The sequence below is a fragment of the Agelaius phoeniceus genome, chromosome 1, assembly GCF_051311805.1.
Source record: "Agelaius phoeniceus isolate bAgePho1 chromosome 1, bAgePho1.hap1, whole genome shotgun sequence".
NCBI classification, from domain to species: domain Eukaryota; kingdom Metazoa; phylum Chordata; class Aves; order Passeriformes; family Icteridae; genus Agelaius; species Agelaius phoeniceus.
Genome location: NC_135265.1, coordinates 135,685,120 through 135,708,005, shown reverse-complemented (window position 1 = coordinate 135,708,005; position 22,886 = coordinate 135,685,120). Strand labels below are relative to the sequence as shown.

General features: G+C 34.1%; 1 protein-coding gene across 1 annotated transcript in view; it reads right to left on the bottom strand.

The window, feature by feature from the left end:
- MMP16 (matrix metallopeptidase 16) overlaps positions 1-22,886 on the bottom strand; it is a 174,092-nt gene that overhangs the window by 68,001 nt on the left and 83,205 nt on the right. The window contains exons 2-4 of the mRNA XM_054636924.2: positions 22,246-22,394; positions 14,589-14,711; positions 5,927-6,231 (exon numbers count right to left, since the gene is read on the bottom strand). Coding sequence (XP_054492899.1) covers positions 5,927-6,231; positions 14,589-14,711; positions 22,246-22,394 — 577 coding nt within the window. The remainder of the gene's footprint in view (positions 1-5,926; positions 6,232-14,588; positions 14,712-22,245; positions 22,395-22,886) is intronic.

The following is a 22,886-nucleotide window of genomic DNA, read 5'->3' as shown; positions in this document are numbered from 1 at the left end:
TGTAATACAGAGTTTCCTTTAATCTGAAATGCTTGGCTTCCTTTATACCAAGCCACAGCATGAGCACTGTTCAAGACACAGAGCTCCCTTAGGAGATGGTTTTCACAACTCCACTGATTCATATTTCCAATAGCATATATCTACTGCACTGTGTCAACCACACTGGCAGCCAAAAGAAATTTACTACAAGTTGATCTATGCAGTTCAGAGATCAGGATTTTCATAAATTTTTCTTGGCTGCCAGCACAGTGCCCACAGCAGAATCTATGCACTAACTGGAGTCCAAGCACATTACACGAGACGCTGTATTTGCATCAGCTCCAAGAAGCTTTTACTTGGCAACCTACAAACAGCATGGCACAAAGTGACAGGTTTCTTTGCTTGTTTTCTAGTTATTGCCTGAAAACTTGAATAATTTTTTGAATGCTGGAGGATTAACAAAAAAATAAACAAAACTGAATTTTTGAATTTTTAAGTTTGTTTTCCCAAAGACAGAGCTTAATGTATACACAAGTTACAAACTTAAAAATGTATATACAAAGTTATATATATATGTATATATAATGTATATACAAAGTTACAAACATCCCATATGTATGTAAGTAGTTAGCAGTAATATTCTCCTTACATGTCACTGTACTATTACTTCTGTAACGCAGTTCCACTTGTTATTATTTATCATATGTTCTTTAATGGAAGAACTATTTTCTGCAGAATTTCAGTATGGTGCACTATCTACCTTGATAAATTTGCTACAGAGGTAAAAAACAATGTATTTTAGTTTGACTTCTATTTCTGTTGTTGATATGAAGATAACAGTATCAAATTACCACTACTGATCTCTTGTGTTTATCTACACTTAGTTTTTTGCCAAATATTTTCTGCTGCTGGAAGACACAGTTCTGTGGTCACATTTTATCCAGTAATTGGTACATTACATATCATGTCTAATGTGCTTGAAAACTAAGCTCCCAAGAAATCCTTGTTTTCCCCAAGCATTTCTTCTAAATCTTGCCCTTTTTTAAAAAGCTGCACTTTTGCAAGTAGGTCAATCTTAAATTAATCTAGTTAAATGTAGTGCACTCTCAATTTAAACTGGTTTAACACTCCCTTAAATAGGTTTAGATGTATTCAGTAACATCCCAGAAAAAAAAATAACTGCTTTAAAAAAGGTTTAAACTAACTTAAGTACATGTAGACAGACAAATGCGAAATCAATTTTGATAAACCAGTGCAATAAGGCTAATAAGATGGCCCTTTCAGTTCTGGTACAGAAAAATAGGATGTAAGACAGGATTTTTCTTCAAGCTACTAGAAAATTTACAGAGACAGTACCTATCTGAGATGCTCCCTGGCAGTGACTTTGAAATTCATCACAGTCATTTGAAATATTACCATTGAAGAAAATACTTTGAAAAAGATTTTTGTTGAGGGTTTTGACAGTACAATATCTCCAAAGTACTGCCACTCCTAGGAAGAAGTCATTGTCACTTTCTGGATTTAGATGCATCATTCATTGTCCATAATTTTTAAATTTAAAAATAATGAGGGGATATATATCACCTAAATGGATTAGAGTCATGGGAACAAGGAAATCCCTCCCTATTTTCAAGGCTGGTATATTAAGATTTCTTCCTCTTACTTTTTTCTTCACTTTTTTGTTTGTTTGTTTGTTTTATTTACAGTTTTTAAGTTCAAAAGAAAATAAAGATTTAAATCTTTTCCCAATAAGTGATGATTTTTCAGATATCTACTTATGCAACATGATTTCCATTTCCTGTTTGTCCCTTTACCTTTTTATATTTTAAGTGCACATATTGGGAAATATTTTCCTGTAAAATCCCATCCATTTTGATTTGCTGTTCCTGGACACTGTTTGTTCTTCTCCTGTATTTGCCAAGCACTACCAGAATAACCTGAGTTTTAATTGAGACTGCCTAGGAGCACAAGATACTTCGTAAGGTGCATGAAGAAACCATCCTGTTCCAAATAATTTAAGAAGCTAAGGCTCTTATCTCACCTGAAATCTAGATAGGCAGATCATAAAGGAAATGGAGTCTACTGTAAGTGTAACAGCCTACTCCCATGGGAACCTGAAAAGTAGTTGTGCTAAATGGGAAAAATAGAAGATGAGAACTGACTGAAGGAAGACTACAGTCCAATACACACACTTTGTATAAGGTGTTGAAAGAATAGCATTCCCTTTCCTTATTAAATAAAAAAAAGAGAAATAAAAAAAAAAGAAAAGAAATGTGCACCATATTTTATCCTCCATATCTCCCTCATTCCATGGAAAAACAAATTCTGTCCTTTTTTCCACTGCTTCCCTGTGATGTTAAGTCTATTGTCCTTCTTTCTGGCAATATTTCTAGGATCACCTGCAGCACTGTGGATGGAAATTCAGAGAAAAGCCCTCCACAGCTCAGCTGGAGTTGAGGTATCAGCTGTACTCTGCTTACAGGGTATTATGAAAGCAAAGAAATATATCCTTGTAGAAAGCCTGCAAGTGTAAAATTGTATGACAGGAGTGTTTTTCCTGAGTGACAGGCCCATTAGTCTCTACTCCTACAAAAGCCTCATTCATTCTTCAGGATGAGGGAGGAGTCAAAGCACAAATCTCTTCAGAGAACACGATTGATAAGAACATACCATTGAAGTGAGAATAAAGGAAAGCAGCAATGAGCTGTGGAGATGATGTATTTCTATTGCAACTGTCTTTGGAGTCTAGAGAATGATTAAACAAAAGAAAACGCAAGAAAATTGACCAAATGTGATAAGAAGAAAACCCCACCAAATCAACCAAAAACCTGAAGTATGAAGACACTACAACTAAGTAGTCAGAATAAATTGCTGTAGTAATTAACTATACTCAGAATACTGATTTTGTGCATGATTCCTTATTTGGAATGAAAATTACTTTATAAAGACAACAGTTTATGAAAGCATTTCATTAAGTTCCCTGTCTTTTCTGAGGTAGATGGCATATAACTGTTTTCATTAGAACAGTATAAGGTGAAGAATGAGGCTAGGGCTTTTCAAAAGGACCTTATTTTTGCATTCCTGCTGCTAAGTAAATAAGTTGCTCTGTGTTTTTGAATCTCTCTGGGATACTGGAAAAAGAATCAGAGAAAATCAGCCCCTTGGGGTGAGAGTTAGTTTAAAAATAAAAATAAATCATCAATTTTTTTCCCATTCTATTGGATTCCAAATAATACTACAAGAAGGTGTCTATTGGACTGTTGGAACAATGTATCTTAAAATTGACACTCGCCTGGGAAAAATGACTCATAGCTAAGATCACATATATATTTTTCAACCTTCTGCTTTTCAGTGTTCTCAGACTCAGCTCAAAATGATAGGAAGCCTAAGAGAGCTGTAAGTCTTTCTTTCCTGTCAATCCCAAATAGTGTGCTCATCTACTTTTTCCCCCTGGAAATTTTTCCCAGGCATAAAAAAACCCCAAAAAACAAACAAACAAAAAAATCCCAAACAAAAAAACAACAACAGAACAAAACAAATAAAAAACCCTGAAACAAACACAAAACCAAAACAACAACAACAAAAAACCCAACAACAACAACCACCACAACCAAACACCCAAACAAAACCAAAAAAAACCCCAAACCTGCATGATCCTCCAGGATTCCTAGACACGAGCTAATTAGTAAGACAATGAGGAAAACAAGCCTACCTAATAGCTAAGAGCCACCAATCAGACAAACAGGTGCCCTGCATTTTCAGAAGAAATGCACATCTTTTGACCTTTCTAAGGTTACAGTGATGGGGAGTTTTCTCTGGACAACAACTATGACCTATGACACAGTTCCTACCATATCAACCATGAAACTAACAGTTGCCAAAATTCTTCAGAGAACTTGCATTGGTAAGATATTTTTATTAATTATCATATATTTTCAAAAAATCTTCCATTTTTTGCTTTTAATATTCCATTTTATCAGGAATGTCCCACAAAAAATGTATATATAAGCACACCAAAGTACATAAGATATTAAATTTTCAGAAAAATTTCCAATAACTCTTAAACATTTGTGATATAGATAGCAAACCTTTTCATTATAAAAGTTCAAAGTTATAAGATATATAAAAATCACAGTTTTAGTGATAGCATCAATTTACTTTCCCTTGATTTTTTTCATCACATTATATTAAAATACATTAATACAAGCAATAGATTTTGAAAACTGTTCTACAAAACACAAATCTCAAAAGCCCTATAAAGAAATGAGTGCCATTAGGCAATATGAAAATTGCTTAAGTTAAAGAAGAATGAGACAGCCAGAAGTTCATTCACTTTCACACAAGGTGTGGAACTGCTCCAAAAGTGTTATCCCAATTAAACTGACATCCTGACTTCAATGTACACATGCCTGTAGATTTTCCTGAGTGCTTCAAGCAATAGCTCCAAAACCACTGAACATTATGTGCAGTGCTGGTCTCTAACCATCATAAAAACCAGACACATAAAATCACCTTCATTTACCCTCACAATGCTGTGACTGACTATGTACCCAAACTGCACAAACAGAGGACTCCCACCAGTGCTCCTTTGAGCTAAATGTGTGAAGAAGGCAAATCTGAGCTGTGCAATACCACAGTTTTTGCTCCAGTAAGAATCTAGGGCTTGCTTCACAATGGTTCAAGTGCTTCACTTTGTTCAAGTGTCTTGAACCCATTACACAACTGAGGGCCTTTACAGTGTCTTACACACCTCTTGCTTCAACTGACTCCAGCACAGCAGAAGTATTGCACCAATGAAATAGTCACAACACCATATTTATACTCCTAAAATGCTAAATTAAGGTTTTGTTGCAGACCCCCAGGCTACAAATACAGCAACATAAAAAGCTCTGAATTTTTCTTGGAGAATCTCAGGTGAGAAGGGGAAAGAAAAGGAATTAGATAAAGCCTCTCATTATTCATAAATTCAGTGTAACATTGAAATACAACAGTTCTCCACTTCTTGCCATCTCTATAGTATTTGTATGCCAGAAACATCCTATTTGTGTATCTCTGAAGAGATGTCTCAAACTTCATGTAACTGGCTTAGAGCGATCTACCAGGACAACAGAAGCTGCTTGGAAACAAAACCTGTCACAGCATCAAACACAGAATATGTCTACAGAAAATCTCTTCTTTGATACTGTTTTGGAGAGATGCAAAATTAGACTTAGCTTTTAATTAGCATTCACAGATAATAGCAGTAATTTAGTCACATCACCTTAGAGCTTGGCAATGGCCAGATTTTAGTTGTGAAGGATAAAGGGTATATTTAGTCTTTATTTGGTAAATGATAGGTGTGCAAACTGCACTGTGCAGTCATTCATTTGACTGTGAGGAATGTACTACTTAATTAGATTTGACATGTTAAAATCAACAATTCCAAAAGACATTCAAAAGTTTTTGGGAAACACCAATTCCACTCTTGGAATGGCATCTTTAAGATTTGCCTTTAAATTCTGCCATTGCATCATCAAAGATGCAAACTGAAGACTAGGTTTTATGTCCATTAGTATCCACAGAATTGGTGGATAGCTGAAGTAGTTCTTATATCACTGTTAAATATTCCACATTTCCCCTAAAGCTACATAAGTTTGACATGTTAAAATATGCAAAAGTAAAGTAGTTTAGGTAAATATTCATGAGTACAATGTTTGAATGATCATGAAGTTTCCTAATAAAAATTCAATGTTTTTCAAGCAAAACATGTTTTCATACTATTACAATCAGGCAGATACTTTTCTGCCTTGGATTCAAAGAGACAGATCAACCAAATATATTTCTAAAGTAATGTTAACCAAGGAAAGAAAACCATGTGACTTTAGGAACAGGAGAACAGGGAAGTAGTTCTGTTAGCTGAAAATTCATGCCACTTATCTATTTTGTTTAAAATTAAATCTTCTCTTACCATCATGATTGGGATTTCCCAAAGTCCATGGCTCATCTGAGTCAAAATGAGTGTCTCCCCCAATTCCTGGGCCAGGAAAATACGCATGAGCTAAAAATCCTCCCTCCCCATCAAAGGGAGAACTGTCTCCATGAAAACCTGATGCAAAAATGATTGTAATATCCACGTCTCTCTTGCCATTTTCTAATTCAACATAAGGAACTTCTTCAAATGTTAGAGGAGTTACATTCTGCCACACATCGAAGGCACGGCGAATGGCTTTACGGGTTTCAGCATCACCTACTTTTGGAGTGACGTTCTTTATGCTGAAAGAAACAGAGAAACATTACATAGATTAAATTTAACAGAGTGGTAAGTGACACTGCTAATATCCATTTCCCCCTAATTATTATATGCTCTGTGCTTTTAATAAGACATGCTATACTGGTATTATATACTTTAGGAAGAGTATTTTTAAACAAGCTGGTGCAAAATTATGGTGTCAATCTGTATATTCCTTTAAGCTAGAACTTATGTAAGCTGGCTTACTCCCAGCAGTACAAAAAGTCTTATATTTAGAAGATTTAAAATATATTAAAATGAAAAATTCTTAACAGTGGGATAACCAGATTAATCAACCACTGACTGTTTACCTCCTGGACCACAATTAGAATCCATCACAGCTAAAGAATGTCATATTCTTTCTGATCAAAAGAAAAATGTTTTTAGTGAAATGAATTTTTTTACTTATTACTGAGTTCATTAACAAAAGCAGAACTCCATACTGTGACCACCAACCAGTATTCACAAAGCCTTGTTGCATTTGCAACTGGATAAATTCCTTATCAGAAACAAAGCCTTTTGATTTCAGTACAGGCTAAGATGTCAATTTATGATCTGATTACATCTGTAAATCTTGCATAACACTGTAGAATCCATCAGAGAAATAATTTTATAGAAGACAATTATGTGCTAATCAGGAATATGTATTAAAGAGAAATTTCAGTCTTCACCACTTCTTCAAGTTACACATATATGAAAAGGCAAAAAAATATCAGAATTGACATTTACTCTCATAGTTAGTAAATTATAGTGAAATTATCTTTTAAAAAAATCTTTATTTTCATTATTGAATTCAAGAAATGAATGTCAAGAATCAATTTCAGACCTATCCAATTTTCTGCATCATTTCCACTCGATTCATATGGGCAGCAAAAACTCTTTTAGGTTTGTGTCTGCTCTGAAACTGCTGCAATAAGATTCTCTTTGTTCATTTGACATGTGCTTGACTGAATGTCCAACACAAATTTCAGAAATTACATAGTTGTATGTAATATTTTTGCCAGTTTACACAGCATGGCACATTAAAGGAGAACAAATATACTTTCATGAATAAACTTTGAATGATTGATTTGTTTGGTACATTAAATGTGCTTGATTATATGGTATTTATGTTTATATAAATGGAAACAAATCTTTCAAGTGTAATTTTATAGATTTTACTTCATATATACATTTTGTTCATAGCTTTATGTAGAAAACATAAATATACATATTTGGACTTCCACTCAAAATGATTTTAATATATTGAGTCCAATAGTGCTGTCTAACCAAAGCATAACTTTTTTAGCTGGTATGTATGCTCCAAAGAGACATCAAGAGAAACCATAAGATAATACATTGTAGAGAATCCCCTGTTTTCCTTGATCTTTTGTTCCAAAGGTGATTTAACCAATCAATTCATACTTTTGCCTATTCTATTAATTGCCTGGCTTATATTATTGGTTCTCGTTCTGTTTTTCTCTCTCACATACATGAGCTTGAAAAATTTTCCCCCTATACACAAAGACATTTAAAAGACATTTCTGCACTGCAAAGTCATTATCTTTTTGTTGTCTCTAAGAAATTAAAATTTTGAACTCTTTAAATCTCAGGTTATAAGATATTTTCTCCAGTCAATTGAATATTTTCTAGTGATTTTTATTCAACTTAACCAATTTCTAATGCTCTTCTAAAACTGGCTCTGTCAGAACTATAAAGTACTGCAATACTGATCTTGCTGTCAGAGAGAAAATACTGTCTGATCTGTAGACATGACCTTACTCTACATGATGTAAATGTCATGTCATTTAAAGTGTTTCTATCATGCCCCTTCATAATTATTTGGTCATCAGTAAATTTATGGTCAGAGTTGCATTGCATTTTCTGTGATTAAAAACATATTGGACACACTGTACCAACAATCAGCCCTTGCAGAACCCTCTCTGAAAGCTCCTGCCTTTGAGAATCAGGATTTTTGGAGATGTTTTAATTAGCAAGTTCATAAAATGCTGTCTGTGCCCCCTGAGAAAGTACAGCATTTTGGAATGTGTCCTGTGACACAAAATCAAAACCACATCACAGTGGCACACTTATACTGCTACTACCAAAAACTTTACTGTTGCTATGCTAAGAATATCCCTTACGAAGGTAGCAGATGTGCTCCAAATCAGTCCTGCTGTGTGCTCCCTAAGGCACGTGTATTGCCTGAAGCAGAGCTCTGTGAAGGACCTCTGTTATTTGCCATGTATAAGAAATATGGCAAATGAATCAACAGGCTCCCATAGAAAATAGAGCATGTCTAGAAAAACTGAAATATTGATATAGAAAAAGTTCATCTGAAATATACAGCTAAGGCTTTGGGGTTTTTTAATCTATTTGTTTCCTTATTTGATTTTTTTTTGTTTTTTTTTTTTTTTTTTTTTTTTTTTTTTTGTTTTTTGTTTTTTGTTGTTTGTTTTTTGGTATTTAGGAATCTTAGTAATTAGTCAAAGTCCCATTTTGGTATTAAGTAAACAGAAGAAGGGTCTTCTGCTATTATATGTGAAATGAGGAAATGGATAAAAATGGATTGGAGTTTTGTATTAGTGTTAAATTGAGTAATGATTAGTGTGAATTAAAACCAGAGAGATTTCTGGCTTCCAAACCAACGTTCTGGAGTGGGCAAGATTGTACTGAAAAGTGTAGTTTGAAAGAGAAATTACATAAATCAGCAGTTATTCCTATACAAGAGTATTTACAGGAAACAACTGTCTACTTTTAATGTGTTAAACACAATCCAGGTTCAATCCTAAAAGAGTGACACAAACATTGAAATTGTCTTGCTGGGAACTTGCTTAAAATAATTCACCAGTGCAGAAACCCAAATTATCTTACATTTCTTTGATGTTGTTTATCATACAACCTCCAAGGGGGAAGTACAATAAAGTCAATTCATAATGACAGTCTATCAATTACCAGAGATACTAGGATTCATCATTTAAAAGTCTTCAGTTTAGACCTATGATGCAATATCAAATAATGACTCATATGAACCCTTTCCTATTTAGATCCACAACTTAAATCCAGCAATCACCTGAAATAGTGGTAACTCCCACAGGAGTAAAACAAAAAAGACAGGAATTGGGTATCTTACACTCATCATGTCCAGATAATGGAACTCAAATAGAAGTAAGTGTAGGACGTGACAATTCAGAACCACTCTTATTGCAAGGTGAAAACACAGCAAGACAAAGCCCTTTATAATAAAAATCCATCTTTTTTCTAAGTATTGTTTTCCTAGCCTCAATGTCTAGTGATCATTTCAAAGCAAAGTTCAAATGAGAGAAAGATCTAAAGCTGACCTTGACCAGACTGGCAGTGCAACTATACAAAGAGGTTGAAGATCCTGTAGTTACTAAAAAAAGGCAATTTCTAAGATGAAACATTTCTTTTCATGCCATTTTTTAACAACTAATAAACTGAGAGATACTTTTTATAAATTTTGAGAGCTGTTATTTTTAGACAACCACAGCCATGTATCAATTGATTATGCTTTTTTGTGGTTATCATTGCTGGTTTTGCATGATTTTCAACCTGATAGCTCATCAAGCATTTTAACTTTAAAATACATGTCTTCCACAAGAACAATTAGATTTTATCACTGATATGCACTTTTCACGTTTATGTACTATTTCTGCACCTGCCTGAAGAGTCTTGTTTTGAGAGTGTTATTCTAGAATCCTGAGTCCTATTGATTTCAGAAAAGCTTTGGGTTTTCCTTCCCTTCCCACTACTTTCCCAGAATATCCCAAAAGAAAAATTATACATGTTTCACTGGCATATTTTTGGCTGTAACAGCTTCAGGAGCCTTGCAAGATTGTCAGGATATACCTCACTTGACAGTGTAAAAGCAGTAATTTGAAATTTAAATAGATGAAAGAGCAGGAGTTTCAACTGAGTAGGTAAAAAGATGCAGTCAATAATCTGTTTGAAGTAAGCTAGTTAAGATCTGTGCCTGATATGAAACTGTTTAAGAAAAATGAATTGAAACATATATTAAATTTGAATAAGTCGTTGACACAACCTTTTTATTGTCATTGATGTAAATCAAACCTAAACTGAAGCAAAACTTTGAAGGTTTGTTTGTTGTTTTCATGTTTTTTTTTTTTTTTTTTTTTTTTTTTTTTTTTGTTTGTTTGGTTTTTTTGTTGGTTGGGTGGTTGGTTGTTTTTTAATCACACTATAACTTTTATTGAAAGCAATAAATTACTTCTGGCAAAAAACATATTTCACTTTGCACCGTAATTTCTCTGGAAATTCGTTTCTATGAAATTGCTTCACTAATCTCTCATGTAAGGTTTTTTAGCTTCAACTTTTTTCCAGTTTCAGTTTGCTGACTCTTTGTAGCTATAGACCAAGAAGAGTGCTATCTTGGTTCCTATGGCTCTTGCTCATGTTGATTAAACCTAAACCAGAACTACCACTTTTGACTTTCTGTGGGTTTGATTTTCTACCTACTGCTGCCATGATTGAAAGAATTTATAATTATCTTGTCTCTTCATTTTCATTTCATTCTCCTCAACATTCATTAAAAGAAGATGAAATGTGAAAGAGAAGATATTTCTGAGACAAAAACCCAAGATTAGTAAAATACTTGATGGCCAAATGTTTTTATAGGAAAGCTGTTTTGAGAAATCTGATGTCATAATATGCTACTAGGTAATCTAAAATCAATAACATGCAACATAAACACGGAATGGGTTCTAAATATTACTTTGTATTAATACATTTAAAAAAATTGCTACTATGAATCAACAGTATTTTCAAAGTTTTTCCTAATCCAGTATTTCCTTATTTTTTACAGTGTATTTCAAATATCCAAGAAGAAATTATCTCTCCATATTTTACACAATATGGACCATTTAGACTATAGAAATTGCATAGTCTATTGCTTAAAAGCCAGATAAGACTTTTCATTGCATACTGAAGCTCCCAGCTAGCATTCATTCATTTATCTGAACAGCATGAAGTTAGACCCATTCAAATCTTTCATTTTCTTTCAGAAATGAAATCCAGGATATATCTAATTTGTAAAAGAAAAATGACAATTATCTGGGGCTTGACCCATTGTCCACTGAAGTCAAGAAAAAGGTGAAATTATTTATAGTGGGTTTGGGATGAAGCTATTGACTATCTACAGCTAAGTTTCCTGCACCAATTAAATTTATTACATATTGCTGATTGATTAAAATTGTTTTTTCCTTACTTAAACAAGAAAAAACAAATCAGGGTAGATCTTCAATTATTATTTTATTTTAAATCATTACAAGTTCTAACTCATGGTTATAAATCAAGACAAATCTTTTATTTTTACAGAATATTCTCCAATTTTACTTGCAAAAGTATTTTGCAGATAGAATAATCTGGGCAGTTGAGAAATTACTGACTGCTGGAGTTCAGATTATGAATATTATGCACAGAATTCTGATGAGGAGTGCTTCAAATTCAATATTTATCTAAATTTGACATATAAATATTTATACTCTATTTTTACAAAAGTGAAAACTTTATTGATTCACATTGTTGCTCCTTCTTTAAATTACTGGATTATTTACTTTTCTAGCTAAAGAGAAGGTGACTATATTTTTGAGAATCATATGTGCCTTCATAAATACCCCTTAAATTTTTTAAAAAAAACTTTAATTTTTAAAAATCCATTCATAGCTTTCTTAAATTTCTTCTCTGATTCTGTACAATGTTCAGAGATCATTGTGTAACCTCATACAGCCTAAAATACTAAGGAAGATTGGGACTATATCATTAAGATCTTTGCAGCTTTTTCTGTAATGGAGTTGTAATTTTCTTGTACCCTAGATGTTCTCTTTCACCCCTATACTCTTCTGTCTGGTAAAAAGTTTCAAATAGTTTATGTTTATTTGTAAAAGGGGTGTTATTCTATAGCATATGTACTAATAATGTTCACAAGGTTTATCAGTATGAACTATACCAGGCAGAAAAATACTGTAAACTGGGTAATTTCATCAGAAACAGAAATTCTAACAAACATCACACATCAGTTCAAATGAAAAGAAAGATGCATTCCCTGAGGGAGAGCAAGCATAATTAATGCAGCCCATTGCACATTCCATGCGGATGTTTCCAATGCTGGAAATCTGTATTTTGGTTCTCTCTGTAAACACATTACATTCTAAGAATAAATATCACCTAAGTCCAAAATTTAATATGTTGTGAAAGGGACATAAAAAATGTTCAAAATGTAATATGGGGAAAAAATACATTATGAATGTAACTAATTATAATTGTAATTTTAAGTCGCTTCTTTGGAACTCCATCTTGAAATATTGCAGAACTGTTTCAGGTGGAAAAACTACACATTGAAAATATGGAAATGTTTCAGGGCAAGGAATGGTGGAGCTTGCTTTTGAGAATATTTGTTGTAGGGTTTTGGTTTTGGTTTCCAAAAAATTGTAAGCTGTAGCATGCACTGAAATGAAGGAGAAATTGCTCTTTCTGTGGAGGAATTATTAAACTGGGTTAGCAAGCACACTTCAGACTGCAAGGTTCCACTGGCCAGGAAGGCACAGAATGCAGCTGGAAACCTGCAGGTTATAAAGAGACTGAGGAATGGCACAGAAAAATGGAGAAATGAAACTAGACATATGATTAAAATTTTAGGAAACAAAGCAGGTTAAATGTCATTAATTTAATATGTCCTAAGCCTGTAAGCAGGGAATTGGTGAGAAGTGTGAAAAGAATCTCAGTTCTTTTTTTTTTTGGTCTTTATTTCCTTTGGGTTATTTTCTAATTCAAAAAGATAATATAACACCTTTTTTTTTATTCTAATCAAATTTAGGGTTTCTATTTTATATATATTTTGTACTGTAATTCACTGCAAAAAATATTACAGACTTATTCACTTCAAAGCTCTGTTTGACTGGAGGTCTTATCAAAGTGAGAGAGAGAGCTTTTTCAAAGAGGGGAGGCAGGAGATAAAGAACTGCTATAAATTCTTCAAAGTGAGAAAGATTACTAGATAGTTGTCACTTAGTTTAATACTGGACACCTTCATTTGTTATTTGGTTTAATGCCTTGGGTGACACTCCAGAAGATATACAAGGGCTAGGATTTAGACTGTTGTAAAAAATCCTGTAATGAAATAGGGAACCAGACTCTGTACAAATCAGAGTGGTAGAAAACCACACATATGAGTAGATGCCTCCTAATTATGCACACACTGCATTTAAATTCTAAAATGCAAATAGATATAAAGTGCTGTAGGTGGGCATTTTTATTCTAACCAACTATAAATTACATTTACATTAACAATAAAGGACTTCAGCCAATGCAACATACCAACCCCAAGCTGTCTATTGGCTGATGTTATATCAAAATGTAATGTCTTACACTAGAATTCTCTAATTCAGTTGTAAACCACAGTAGTGACATAGGGTTACCAATGAAACTATACCTTCACCAGTGTATGAGGAACAATCTATATCACAATTATGTCTTATGAACTTTAAATTTAATACTTGTATGGGTTCATGAATAATGGCACCAGATAATGAATTTGAAAACTATTTTATCCCTCAGAACTTACCCCTGTTAGATATTACAGGAATCCATGATGAGGCTGTGTAAATTTTCCAACAGTTTGTATTGGAATCCTTGGTTTGCTGATAGATTATGGATTTTATATTATATACATGATGACACTTTCTCTGGTTGGCAGAGCTCTAGCGAGTACATCTTGAAAGTTTCCCTCTAACTTTCCCTTCAGGGCCTCAGTTTTGACAGTAGGCACACAGTGCTAACTATGCGCCAGACTCAGGAGTTATACAGATGTACTGCCCTGCACACACTCCTATGCCCATCATCACCTAGACTGGAAATGGTTGGGTCAGTGACTCATCAAATTATAATCAAATTAATTTCTACTTAGAACAGACCCATAGGCACCTACATTTTGCAGAGACTGACTCCTTTCAATACCCTATTTTACATATTTAAATTAGAAATCTGCGTTTCATTACATACTCCTAGATTCAGAGCATTATTCCCTGAGCAGTTCCCAAGAAAGTTGAAAGGTAACCCTAAGGAAGTACTGGATGTTTAATTTATGCTGTAAGTTTTGTAGAATTTACTGGCTACTAAATACACGCAATTTTAATCCAAGAAAACAACTTAGTTCTTATGCAGCACATACATACTTTATAGGAGGTATCCATTATAGCACTTTTATATATACAGTAATAATAAACTTCTCAAAGTATTGAAAACCATTCAGGAATTTATATTTACTTTAGATGGAAAGTCATCACTGTTAGTGACATTTGTATACCTATAGGGATATCTTTGGTACCTGTAAGTGATATGTTTGTGCTGCCATTTCTGTCCTGTTAACGCGTAGCGTTTCCGACGAATGTTAAATTTGGAGCTACCTCTTGTTTGGTCAGGCACACCACATCGAGGTTTCTTCATCCAGCTGCAAGAAACAGCACCACACATTTAAAGCAACATGGAAGAAAAATCATAGCCACTGCATCCCTAATAAAAACATGCATTATACATTATCTGTACATATAATTTATAGAGCATAGTAAACTAATAAATACAAAAGACTGTTGGCATTCTTTTAATTCAAGATACTGAAATTGCTACCTTTTTGATACTACCAAGTTCTTCTATCTTACTCTTTTTCCACACAATGAGAAGTATCTCATTGCAACTGTAAGCTCCTAATGGAGATATTTAACTCAGGAATTATTTCTTCAGAATATTTAATGTTCTGCACAAAATCAAGCTGAAAAATCTAAATCTCTTGCAATAAAAAAGATGATTTCAGCAGCACCAGATTTCCCAGATAAAGCTGTATTTCTACAATGCTCTTCAGTATTTCATTGTTTTCCAATATTTAAAGAAAAATGAAACTAGCCAACATTTCAAACATATTATAATTAAGATAATATCTAATTCAAAAGTATAATTTACACAGTAATATTCTTGAACTGTTTCTCACTTGTAGTGTAAGGCACTATTCAGTTCAAAGAAAATACAGCTATAAAGTCATTATTTTATAGTTGAATGACTGCAGGACAATTTACCATCAGGAAGAGAGTAAGGCTAAAGTCTTTTACTGTATAAGTAAAAGACAAATCTCCTGTTACTTTTTCCAGTTTAATGTATTTCTATCATGCCAAACAATTACTTATGTAAAAGCTATAGTTTTCCAATGACATTTAACAGAAGAATAGTCATACCCTATTTTCAGGCTTTCATGGACAAACTTCTGATCATTAAACTGGTATTGTTTTGTAAATAAATGTACACACAGCAGCTGTATATATGTGTGATTGAATGACAGGAGAGTAATTTCAAATGTCATCTCAGAAAGTGGATTCCCTTTGAAACATTCACAGGTAATAAAAAAAATCAAAAAAAGCAAATAGTCAATCATCAGCCTCACTTATTTTGATAAATGTGTAAGAAGTAGTTTAAAAGTACACTCATACTTGTAACACTTCATATATGCAGTAGCTATGGGAATATAGCAAACTGTTTTTCAAAGGCACAAGGAGTTGTTAAGCTCACCAGCCTGTGGGAAAATTTTCTTGATAGTACCAAGATGGGACTGCACCCCACTGGCACTGATAAGAGCCAACAAAAACTGATGTGAGACAAATCTATTAAGTAGTATTGGTCAAGAACTAAAAACTCATGGATTTAACTGCCTTAACTGGAGACATCAAGTTCACAATCGCCTGTTTCTAATAAGTTATTATTTCTATTCAGAATACTTATGCATGGCACATAAAATAGCTGATCTACAAGGAAAACAATGTTTTTCCCTAGTGCCTGCAAAGACTGTACTGCAAAAATCTAAAAACCCTTATCCCACCAGCATTTGCTGAAATGCCCTGAAATTTTACTTCAGGTTCCTTTGATTTTTGAAATAAAATAAGAATGCAGCAAAGTAGACATTAGGGATTTTTGGGGTGAAATATTACTGAAAAGTTTAATTTGCTCTAATTATGAAAGAAAATGAAGGAAAGAAGTAGACCTCTGTTACAGACCAAAGGGCAATAATATTCTTTTATTAAAATGATATGTTTACACTTCATGAGATTGAAATTAGCTCAGACCTTCAAAAACTTTTAGACACATTGTTAATAATACTTTTTAATAAGGGTATTATAAATTATGTTGTTGAAACTGAACACAGACATTGCAGGAAAAGATGCAAACTTAACAAAGATTGGTGTTCTCACCTTAAGGTGATATCCCTACATCAAGAGCAAGAAGCAAGGAATAAAGCAAAACCAAATAACTATTATATTTTGTTAGAAACACTGCACAAAGATATTGCATAAAATATACATATACATATATCACTCATAGTTGTATCATTTCAAGGGCAATGACTTAAAAGTCATTGAATTAGCCCTTTCCCTTCTCCAAAAAACTTACATTACTTAGCTTAACTGATGGAGACCTATTTTAATAACAGGGTTTGCTCACTAGCAAGCTAGGAGCAGATAAGAGTAAATATTCTAAGTTCTGAATTTAAAAATTCATCTTCAAAGCTATTGAAAAAATTTTTCAAGCCAAAAGATTCAATAATCTTACAGAAAATCGTGTTAATGTAAAAATTTTTTCACAGTTTAGAACTAATACTAAATGTCAAGAACAGTAGGTAATGTGGATTCAAAAGTCAACATTGTATTATCTTACTAGAACTACTGACAATCCTTTTTTAACAAAACAAAATGTGGCCCAAAATAACATGTTATGAAATTCAAGCAGTCACAATTTTTTCCTGTACTGATTTTGAAGTAGTATGTACCTATCAAGGACATCATGTTTGTACCCTTATTGGCTTGGACAGAGAAGGGATGTTCCAAGTTGTCGTGCTGTCTGGACCACTAATGTTCTTACTATTGTTACATGAGGTCTGGGACTGTAGTTCACACAACATAAATCCAAATATAAATCAAATGGAAGTCATTGCAGGCATGGTTCAGTAGCTTTTGGGAAATTATCTTCATGTAAAATTTAAGGAAAGATGCAATTTGCAGCTGAAGATTTGGTACATCACCAAATCTATCACCTAGATCTTAGCTGAGCTAAGTTTAGATGTCAAATTTTAAACAAACCAGTGCATGCCTAGTATGGGAGCTCAGTATTTTCAAGCACAGGAATGAGGCAAAATACTAACAACTTCAGACAGATAAATTTTCCTTAGATTTCTATAAAATTTTAATTTATTTTTCAACAGTAATTGTTCTGACACACATTGGGAGGAAGACTTCTCTTAGTAATTATCATTAATGCTCATGACATTCCAGATACTTAGCACATAATATGGTCTTCCCTTGGGGGAATTGACAAATAAAACATTGATTTCTATGTTCTTCCAAATATAGATTCTTCTAACGTGATATGATCAAGGTCTTCCATGTTCCTGATTGTTTGTTGGAGTTAAATTTTTTGACATGTTTTTGAAATGTTTTGAAATATGCTTCATTTTTAAAAGGTGTATACAAGTAATGATTTTGCCTCTCTTTCATCACTTTGTTTTTGAACTTTGAGAAATCTTTTCTGCAGCAGCCCTTCAAAATTAATATTTTATAAGTACTCAATAAAGAGGCTTAATTGTGACTAATGTTCTCTATCTGTACACTGTGTCACATCACATTCCTCTTCTAACTCCATTAGTTTGAATCTTATGGAACTATATATGTCAAGAAAATTTAAATATTTTAGACTCACAGCAAATCTAGAAAGATTAAAAGAAAAATATGCAGCAAAACTGTGATGCTCTTCCAGTAGAGAGATGAAACTGAACTTCTATCTCAAGCCACTTGCCTAACCATATTTTGTTTTTGTTTTCTAGGAGGATAAATCTCTTTCTGTCTCTTGTTTTTCTTAAGCCTTCAAGAAAAAAATTTACCCTCACAGAATCAGACAATTAAAAATTATAAATTTGGTTGAAGGCCCAAACTGCTTTATCCCTTATCAAAATTGCTGCTAAGGTTGCACAATTGTTCTGTTGTTGTTGGGCTTTGGGGGTTTTTTTGGGACAGAGTTATAGCAAAAAAGGAAACTAAAAGAGAAGGTTCAGCTTGAGTTACTGCAACTCAACTTAGTGGTTGGACAAATTATAGATGTCTATTTAAGAAAACTACTGAATTATACCCTTAAACTTGTAGTGAGGAGAAGACATCCCTATGAATGTCTTTCAAAGCATCTTTACTTATGTAGTCTGCTATTACAGGATTTATTGACACTTGGTAAGTAAAAAGAGACAGTCAAAGAGTGATGTAAGGTATTGTATTTCAGCCCTGATGATTCCTTTTTTAAGACTTCTCATTGGATATTTGCTGGGGGTACCAACCTTATGTACACTTTTGTACAAAAAAAATTACTAATATACTAAGAAAATAAACCACTGGATCAATTCCAACAGCTCAGAATTTACTTTGTGACTGATAGTTAATATATAAACAGCAGAGAGCATGACTAGAAGTTCATCTAAGCATTGAAATAAGCATTTTTGCCATTTATTTCAAAAGGATGACATTAGAATAAAATGAAAGCTTCGTTATTATTGCACAGATTTAGTCAGTATCTGATACATGACCATTGCACCTGTATATCAGGAAGTTTGCAGTGTACTCCTCAAAAGTGCAAAAGAAGTCTTGGGAATATGTATAGCAGTTTTAAGAGAAGACAACAACTAGTCTTTTTCTACAATGTTTCTTTTAGGGATGCCAAGACAGTGGGTCCAGTTTTAGAACTGTCTTTTTTTCATGAAACATTGACTGTGTTTGGTAATATATAAATGACATACAGAAAATACTGTGGCACTCCATGCAAACATTAGACAGTATTTTCATTGGGTTAGCCATTCTCATGGTACTTGCATTCAGAACCTCCCCCACATTTCTACACCATTATAAGGATGTCTCTTCCTACCACTCACTCTTCCCTGGAAGAGTGAGTAGTGAGTATCATTGGAGAGCATGTATCATTCTTTCCAAGACACTTGAGAAAAAAAAAATAGCAAAACCAAGTGAATGCTGAGTAGTAGGGAGAGGATGAACACTGTTCATATTTAAGCATACCAAAATATTCATTGAGGGATTATCTTTTTTTTCAGAGCAGCAAAATCCCCCCAGGAGACATTTGATGGTGCTGATGCTGTAGGACATTATTTCTTTGTTAATTCCACCAAAGTTAGTTCCTATGAAGTTGCTACTATAACTTTTTAAATTGTTTGTCCTTCTGAAGACAAAGAGGCACATCATAATCTCTTCTCAAGATGTGTCAAAGAAGCAGGTAAATCCTCTTGCATAAGATGAGAACATATTTTTAATGAGGTTCCTGCTTTATTTAGTATTTGGAACATCAGCATTGTTAATTATTACAGCATATTAATCCCAGAGAAACAAATTACAAACTGTCACATATTTCTGACCTAAAGAGTATATATACTTTCTGTGTAAATGAAAGGGAAAAAAAATTCAAAAATTTACAAAATAATGCCACAAATGAACAACTGAAAAACAATCTACCCTTTATTATGCAGTCATATCACCATGAATATTCAGTGATGTGAACTGATGGTACCTTGAGGCGAGAATTTAGTTAAAAATCAGGTTTTTATTGCTTTGCTTTTTCAACACCAATGTAAGTGTGACAAGCCTTTAAGAGTCTGTTCTGTTCCTAACTTGACTCAAGTAAGTGTGACTCCAAATATCTAAGTAAATGCCGCATTCATCCAGCATGAGTTACATGTATCTAAGAACTGCAATATATTAATGTATCTTTTTGTGTAGAAGAAAATCATGCATCAAAAGATCTCGAAGACTCAATATTCACCACTTTACAAGATTAATATTTTGGATTGCTGCACAGATGGATTTCTTGCTCTCTTAAATTGCAGAAGTGTAGAAAGTCTTGCTGGACAAAATGCCAAATTAGCAACATTAACCATCTCCATTTGAGTTTAGAATTTTGGGTTGGTTTTGTTTTTCAATTCTCCAGCTCATACTATAAATTGAGATGGCCTCTGCTTTCCCTCAGGTTACCCCTTTCTGTCTCTTTTTTGCTGCTGTGAACAGACTATTTTAGTGAAATACATTGTCTCTGACAAAGCTGCTACTAACGTGTCTTGAAAAGGGTCCTGGTTATTACTGGCAGCACTCTCTCCTCAAAGATCAGTCACTGAAGCTCTATGAAGAGCACAGACTCCTCACCCTGCAGAGGACCATAAACATACTTTGAGCATGGCTCTCTCACAAGGCATTTACTGCTATTGCACTGCATGGTCTGTGGTCCTTTAAATTCCTAAACTGAGAGATGAGTGATCAACTCACCTCCCCTGAGGGCAGCCACAAAATCTGCTTTGTTTTATTGCTTTTCAATGCAATGGAGTATGTGTCAGTGGAATAAAATGATTTTTCCAATCCTGACAGCATTTTGTGTAGTCTCTTCCCTAAACTCTAAATGATAGAAAGATCATTAATGTCATCTACTTTACCATAAAAGAATAACAAAAGATGACACATCAGGTTGGGGGTGGTAAAAGGGAAATAAAGGACAGTTCCCCCCCCCTCCTCCAATAAGGATTTTAGAGCAGTAAGAGCAGTAGAAGCATATTTCACTGAAGCAAGTGTTGGATATGCAGTGACAGCACTATTGAATTATAGCTTGCTTTTCAAGCAAAGTAACTTTTTCTGAAATCACAAGATAACCTTTATCACAATTTAACTGAAATGAGTCCAACAAGCACTCCAAATCAGAGAATAGTTTAAATTTGAAAAGACCTCTACCATCATTGATTCTAACCATTATCATGGCACTGCCAAATCCACCATCAAACCATGCCCCTAAGTGCCACATCGACACTTTCCTGGGCAGCCTGTTTCAATGCTTGACAACTCTGTAGGTGAAGAACTGTTTCCTAATATCCATCTAAACCTCCCCTGGTGCAACTTGAGCCTTGTCAGGTCACTTTTTACTTGGGAGAAGGGGCTGACCCCTGCCTAGCTATAACCTCCTTTCAGGTAGCTATAGAGAGTGGTAACATATCCCTGAGCCCCTTTTTTTTAAGTTAAACAGCCACAATTCCCACAGCTGCTCCTCACAGGATTCATGCTCCAGACCATTCCTCAGCCATGTTACCCTCCTCTGGACATACTCCAGCACCTCAATGTCCTTCTTGCAGTGAACGGCCCAAAATAGAATGGGAGATTCAAGGATAGGCCACACCAGCGTGAAGTACAGGGGCATAATCACTGCCCTGGTCCTGCTGTCTTAATCCCAGATATGTTCTTTTAATTGTGTATTAATAGTCCCTGGTTTTTTGTTTTGGGTTTTTTTTGGGGACATTTTTAAAATTTGGAATAGTACAGAGTTGTTTGAAAGTGTCCTGTAATAGCTCTTTCACAGAGTTTCTCTGTGTCCATTCTGTCACCAAAATCAGACACAGAGCCTGAAACAACTTCAGAATCTCAAAGGGCATGCAAAACTAATTCAATTTTACTGCATGTTAAAATCACCACACCTGGTTTTTTGTAACTAGAAACCATTAGAAAACAAATGGGCCAGTAGAGTCTGCCAAATTGAATAAATAAGAATAAAGAAATTTACACTAAAGATTTTCCAGTAAAACAGGACTCCTTCAACTGAGATTCATTTCACAGATTCTTGCCAGTTTCAAATACTTTTTCTCCCTTTCACAATGATGACCTTTTGGTCCTTACTTTAGGTAACCCTGTGATATCTTGTTTACAATCACTTGCCCAAAGGCAGACATCAGTTAGGCAGGTGATGACCTGCTACCATGAAATAAAAAAGCTGAAGAAAATGAAAAGGCAAGGAAGAGAGAAACAATTTTCCTCCCCATCTGAAGCTGCAACACTATTTGGATACTCCAGTTATGCTGCTGCTTCCCAGTTCTATTTTACCCTGCTTGAAACAGAAAAGTCAAGAGCAGTTCAGTACTGGTTACTTACTCAATTGTGTTCCTGTCCACTTTTCCTGTCATATTAATGCCATAGAACTGCTGCATGGCAGCTATAGCTGATTGCATGGTTTCTGCAGAGCGCAACACCGACATTCGGGGGTCACTTGGTGGAAGGTAGCCATACTTTTGTAACCATACCTGCAATGACAAGTGCAGTGGCTATTAAATAGAAATTAGAGATAAAGAAAATGCTCCCTAGTAATTAGTTGTATACCATACACAAAGAAGATTCTAATTCACCAAGTATATGTCCTGCTAGTTTGGGTGCTTGGAGTTTTTTATTTTATCTGCAGATAAGAAATTATTTGGGAATTTTATTTCACCTTCTTTATTAAAGATTCTGTTGCTGTAAGACTTACAGAGTTTTCTACCCAGAAGCCATCTCTCTTTATTATCTGAAACTGCCTGCTTCAATTATTTATTTAATGTATTTATTTATTTATTTGAAGCTACAACTTAAGCAGCTAACCCTGTCTCTAGGCATTTCACATAGTGTTTTAAGCAGACAAGATATAAATCTGCAATATATGCCACATACAATTGACTGCTCACAGGGCACATAATAATATTCACCATCTACAATAACAAATCCACAATAGCTCACGCATTTACACTAAATTGTTATTGTCT